Source organism: Lissotriton vulgaris, chromosome 4_1, assembly GCF_964263255.1.
Source record: "Lissotriton vulgaris chromosome 4_1, aLisVul1.2, whole genome shotgun sequence".
Taxonomy (NCBI): domain Eukaryota; kingdom Metazoa; phylum Chordata; class Amphibia; order Caudata; family Salamandridae; genus Lissotriton; species Lissotriton vulgaris.
In genome coordinates, this window is record NC_141691.1 from 760,372,138 (window position 1) to 760,378,401 (window position 6,264).

At 44.5% G+C, this 6,264-nt stretch overlaps 1 protein-coding gene across 2 annotated transcripts in view; it reads left to right on the top strand.

Annotated features, from left to right (window-relative positions):
* WRNIP1 (WRN helicase interacting protein 1) overlaps nucleotides 1-1,366 on the top strand; it is a 488,996-nt gene extending 487,630 nt beyond the window's left edge. For both annotated transcript variants that reach the window (XM_086965069.1, XM_086965070.1), the window contains one exon: nucleotides 784-1,366. In XM_086965069.1, coding sequence (XP_086821195.1) covers nucleotides 784-1,056 — 273 coding nt within the window. In that variant the 3' untranslated portion in view covers nucleotides 1,057-1,366. The remainder of the gene's footprint in view (nucleotides 1-783) is intronic.
* Nucleotides 1,367-6,264: the final 4,898 nt, after the last annotated feature.

The window sequence follows — 6,264 nt, forward strand, 5'->3', positions numbered from 1 at the left end:
TCTTGCAATCTTTAGTCTTGGTGGGGCATAAGTATTGGGGCCCCGTGAGCTTGCTTTAAGACATGCGCCACAGTAGGCCCTCCCAATTCAGCATATTCAATATACGAATCTCTAGAAAAGGTTCTGCACTGGGGGCTTCCGTTGCTCAAAATCAAAGTCTGATTTAGTGAAGGCTGCATTAAGCTACACATTTCCAAGCCCTCTTGCACCCGTCACCCCTCTTTTTTTGATTTTAATAAATTAGGTTTCTTATTCCCTGGATTAATAATATTTAGCTGTCTGGAACCGGCAGAGTTGGTCTCATAGGAAAAGTTGACTCTACAGTTCTTGGTGACTGGGCTTCAGCTTGGGGTGAGAAGAGCATTTGCTAGGGCAGTGGTGTCCAGGGTACTTCTATGCAAAATTTCCAACGTATCCCCATAGTGCATTTATAGGCAGTTTATCTAAGTGGAGCTCATTCACATGGTCCGAGGCTAGCCTGAATGTGTGTCATGCATCCTGCCCTCGCGGGCATTAACTAGACACCACATTGTGTCAGTGCTTCACAGAAGATTGGGCAAGCACTCCAATTACTGGGACTAAAGTAAACATCTCACAGGTGAGTGGAAGCTTTATGGTCTAATAGTACAAATGTCATTCTGGTAAGTAGCCTGCATTCACTTAAATATCAAAGAACACATTTATTTTCCAAGGAAGACTGGATCCTACAAATAATTTAGTGCGTATGAAAATGAATTTATGGAGAGGATGTTTGTTTACATAGTTTTCATTCGTTTTTTTCAGGTTTTACTTGCCCAGTGTGTTGTCTACTTAGCCAGAGCCCCCAAGTCCATTGAGGTTTACAGCGCATACAACAACGTGAAGGCCTGCTTGAAGAACCACAAAGGGCCGCTTCCGCCTGTTCCACTGCACTTGAGGAATGCACCGACCAAGCTAATGAAGGGCCTGGGCTACGGCCAGGGATACAAGTACAACCCCATGTTCAAAGGCCCTGTGGAGCAGGATTACCTCCCCGAAGAACTGAAAGGACTCAACTTTTTCAAGAAGGCACATTGACAGCCTACCCATCCTCTTGTACCTTTTTTATGTGCCCTTTTTATTAATTTCGACTGAACCTACATAAAGTTGGAGCTTCCAAACGAATCTTTGTCTGTGACATAGAACTGATGAAAAAATAAGGACTCCGTATGTTCTCGTTTGCAAAATCTGAAATCCTTGAATTCCCACCTTGCAGCAAAGGATTTATTCCTGCATAGATGAGATGGAGAGAACAGTCTACTTTTGCACTAATAACTAAAGCACTATAATTCTGAATTAAAAAATGAATAATAAAACATATAATATTCTAACAAGTTTTTATGCTAAACATGTAAGCTCTTAACTCTGTTTTTTTCACCATTGACTGAGCACTCGAGTGCTGCTACATTAAAAAGACAGTAAACAAGTTATCCTAAAACACACTGTGAGGTAATATAAATTTTATGGTCAAGTTATGTTCCCTAGCGCGTACCCCACCGACTCCATGTACGAGTTAAAGTGCATGTAACTTCCCTCCTGTACCAGCTATGAAGACGCAAATACATTTGCGTCCAACGTTAACTTGTCCTCTTTCAGACCCACCATGAATGGGTTGGATGGTCCGTTCCTAAGTATGCTATGCCAACGTCTTTTTGAAGTGTACTCCTACGTTTTTCAGCCTGGCTGAAAGTAGGCCCTGAACCTCTGCCACCGAGCCTCTTTTCTGGCTTCTGACTGCGAGGGCCCCTGCCCAAGCAGCCCCCGTACCCGTGAACTCTGACTTACTTCTAGCGCGGCCCTCCGTGCTCAGCTCAGCCTGCTGCCTGCCAAGATTGACTATAACCTTCGAGTTATCTGTTTTCCTCCCCGAAGATACATTCCAGCCTGCTAGCTTCAGTAAACATCCTTCCTCAGCTACAGGGCTAAAGGGCCGACCTGTTTCTATGCAAGTAATTCATAGCCTCCGTTGCCATGCTTTCATGGAAGGCCCCTCGCCCCACGCTTCTCATACAGACACTCAGGCGCTTATACACGCACTCACAGCAAGTATAGAATAGCTTCTGCTCTAGAGACCTTTCTGCCCAGATAGCTTAGTTCCTAAACATCGGATATCAGATATGATAGAAGCACAAGTTGATCTGACATGCCAGACTTCTGTCTCTTTCCGTCAGTGTAAATGTCAAGTCCCCTGCACCCCGTCAATCACACGTCATGCAGCTGCGCGCGCATCCAAGCTTCCGATTTCTGCTGACATTGCAACATTCTGTTAGCACCACCCCTTGGTGCCACCCACTTGCGTCACCTATCAGTGACGTTTCTAGCACACACCTCTAGTTTACGCCTAGTTTACGCCTCTTGATGATGTACTAATACCACGTGTATACTGTTATCTCGTTTTCTCTCAGCTGTTACGCCTCTTACATTGAACATTATGATGTAAATCAAGTATATAAGCTATGTATTGTCAATAAACGAGGGCGCGCTCATCTATCCCTTCTGACACCCTGTGTGGTGGTCAGAACATGATATCCTGATTCCTTTATGAGGAATAAAACCCTTAGAAACTCTTACACCACGGACTCTGTTTTCCTTCATTCTGATTGAGTTATTATTGATTAAGTACTTACCTGCATAGAAATTAAGAGAGTAAATTAATTATTTACGTCATTTTGGCGCCCGAACAGGGACCCCTCCCCCACCTCACGCGCCGGTTGGCGCGTTGCATACTGTGTCCCCTGCCATCAGTTAGATGGAATACACGTGTACTGGCAGGATTTCCTGCATCTCCCTCTGACCCACGGAGGTGACGAAGACTGCAATCAGTGCCCAGACGAGGCGGTGAGGAGTGCGGAGGATCCCGACCAGAGCCCAGCCGAAAGAAGCAAGGTCCGAGGTGTGAAGAGGCCCACCAGTTTTCCGAAGTTTTCCGAAGTTTTCCGAAGTTCCGAGTCGAGTCCAGTCGAGTTTTCCGAGGCCTTCTGTTTTCCGTGCTTCCCGGTGAGTACCATTGCTGGGTCGTATCTAGACGGGTTTGGGTACGCAAGTCCGGTCTGCACTGTTTTTAGGCAGTGTATCTGTACTGTTTAGCAGTATATCTAGTATTCCGAATTTCTGAAATTCTGCACTGTTACAACAGTGTATCTGTACTGTTGAGCAGTACATCTAGTATAGAGGGGTAGTCATCTATGTTTTAAATGTTTTTGTAATTAATGTCGTGGTATGAATGTGATTGTTTTTGTGCATTATTGTGTTTTCTTGTATAAATAGTTACAGTCGAAATTAAGTATCAAGGATCGAGCATTTCAGTATCAAGTAGGCACAATGCCGTTTTTCAACAAGTTAAAGCAGATAGGAACTAGGAAAGGGAGGTTAGAGGAAGAGATTCCAATCCCCCCTAGGGACACTCCAGGAAATTTTATGTACAATAAACATGGCATAGACGCCATCCTGTATCTAGAGTTATGGACCGATTACACCAAGCACCTAGAGGAAAGATACCGATGGCCAGTTAACGGAACATGGGATGCCGAGTGCATCATAAAGGTAGAAGAAATATTACGGAAAAAGAAAGCTAGACAATCTCAGAAAGACGCCATAGAATTTTGGCGTAAGGAATCACGTAAGCGTGCTGAAAGAGCACTCCGTAGAGAAGACAGACTTCAAGAATCAGAAAAGGCCCAAGAAAACGAATTAGTTACTGAGGGAATTCGAGTAAAATTAGAACAAATAGATCGTACCCAAAATAGCAAAGTGAACAACATGTATCTTTTGGCCGAAGGTACCCCTGACGCCATTTCAGAAATACCGAAAAATTTGCCGTCACCATTGGTTCCAACTAAAGTAATGCACAAGACTACTAAAGATATATTCCTAAATTCCTATCTAGATGATGTAGCACCAGCTTACACCAATCTGCCTGTTCGTGCCCTGCCTGCAGACAGGGACGGGGGTGGTACTCCACCCCCAGGTCACGTTCCGCCGGTACCGCAACAGACTTCTCCTGTTCCGCCAGCCCCGCCACTTCCCCTACTCAAAACGGACCTACCGAAACAACGTTTGCCTGATCCACCTAAACGACAAGTTCACGTTCAGATACAGACTCCGCGGAGAGATAATGCCCAAGCATCCGCCTCAGGAGGTGCGACAGCGGGTCTACAGACCCCGCCACCGACACACAGATTGCATTTAAAAGACACACAGAATCCTTTCCAGTCTCCCCACTACTCATCCCGGCTTGAGGCATTGAAAGATAGGATGTCATTCTGCAGATATGATCCAGTACCCGGAACAGACGATTTAATGGTATTAGCATCACTGCGCTTAAGATCTGCCACCGACAGCTTGGTATGCTGTGTGGGAATGCAGGAAGCCCTCGACAGACTATACAAATTCATACAGACAGGGAAAGATCCCGACAGTGTCCAAGCTGCCATGTATAAACAGAAAGTTGACATTCAAAAACAGATATTACGATTCTTCATTAATTGTGTAATAAGAGAACGAGACAGGCCTGGAACAGATCAGAGTGAATTAGACGTATTGAACAAGTGGGGCCAAAATATAGCAGAAGCAAAACATGACAAGGGGACTTGCATAGCCGCTATGTCCCAGAAAATTAGAAAGGCAGTATTAGCTGCACACCAGGAAGAAACTGATAAAGCTTCCTCCGAGGAGGAAAATGAAGATGAGACATCAGGAAAGTCTACAGACATTATAGCATATGTTGGTAGGGGAAACTACCTTAGGAAAGGTGTCCGTCCGGAGAGCAAGAGAGTTTTCTTCTCTGCCTTAACAAATCCGAATTCTGCTGAGCATCAGTTCCAGGAAACTGATAAACGGCTTCGAGATCGAGTTGGGTACCATGTACTCAATTCTATGGATGAACAAGAACTAGCCCGATCAGCTGTATCATGGGCCGAAAATGCAGACATATATAATGATGACACAGTGGCGCAGACATTTCTGAACCTCTCCCCCGACGAACAGAAATTAGCAGGTGTATACATGATTCAGCACCTTCTCATTAAATACAGAAAAGATTATTCCGATCCAGGTCCCTTACACGAGACACTAGAAGCACTACTGATGGATAGATGGAGAGGCTTAAGTACCAAATTAATTCAAATAATTCTAGAACAACGACGCAGATATGATACCTTTGTAAATTCTGAATATGTTCCCGCCCCACCTCCAGAGAGGAAAATGTACCATATGCAGTGCAGGGGTGGTATTGAAAGTCAGAACCCCTTACGAGAAGTGCACCCTGTTAGGGGTGAGGATAAGGTTTTGAAACGCGTGTATGTACACACGCCTCTGACTAAATTAGAACTGTTAGAAATGAAGAAATTAGTCCCGTGCCATGATAAAGACCCTGCAGGTTTTCATAGAGAGCTCAAAGATATGTTACTGATGGGAGACTACACGTATGATGATATCATGAAAATGTTGAAGGTATTACTGCCCACGGGTATATTCGAGAAACTGAAGGAAAAGGAATGGGAGGTGGGAGACACAAAGATTGCCTGGGCAGAAATAGAAGAAGAAGAGAAAAAACGGGTTCCAGGGTTAGGCCTTGGGGACAAAACTAAAGCATTACCAGGTTTGATAGTACAGGTCTTGCCCAGATTATTGACAACTAGAAAAGAAGATTGGGACGCAATCTCGTCCTGTAAACAGAAACAAGATGAAGATACTAGCGACTTCTATTCAAGATTCGAGAAATGTTTTATTATCAATAGTGGCCTCCAGCCAAGTAGCGAGTCGTACCCACATCTTTTTGTATCAAAGTTAGTCGAGAATTCCCTACCGTTAGTTAAAAATAGAGTGTATAAAGTCGAGAGTACATGGCAAGCAAATACGCCATCCCAGATGTTACAAATGTTACAATATCACCAGAATAGAATTAGGGAAGAACAAGATCAGGAACAGAAACGTATGAAAGACACGAAAATGAAAATGTTAGTAGCTCAGACGGTCCCATCCGACAGTCACAGAAAAGGTACGACCCAGACAAGTCACACTGCAGCTCCTGTTAAAGGGACATGCAATTATTGCAAGCAGCCAGGTCACTACGTACACGAATGCCCAGTTCTGAAACATAACATAGCGACAGGTAAAACTAAAGAAAGACCGCATCCGCCTAGACAAGACCATAACCAGCATCAGTCTACACAGAATACACAGCCTATGCATGCATCCGCACAGACCGCACAGACCGTAGCAGTACCACAGCCACAGCCCATTGCT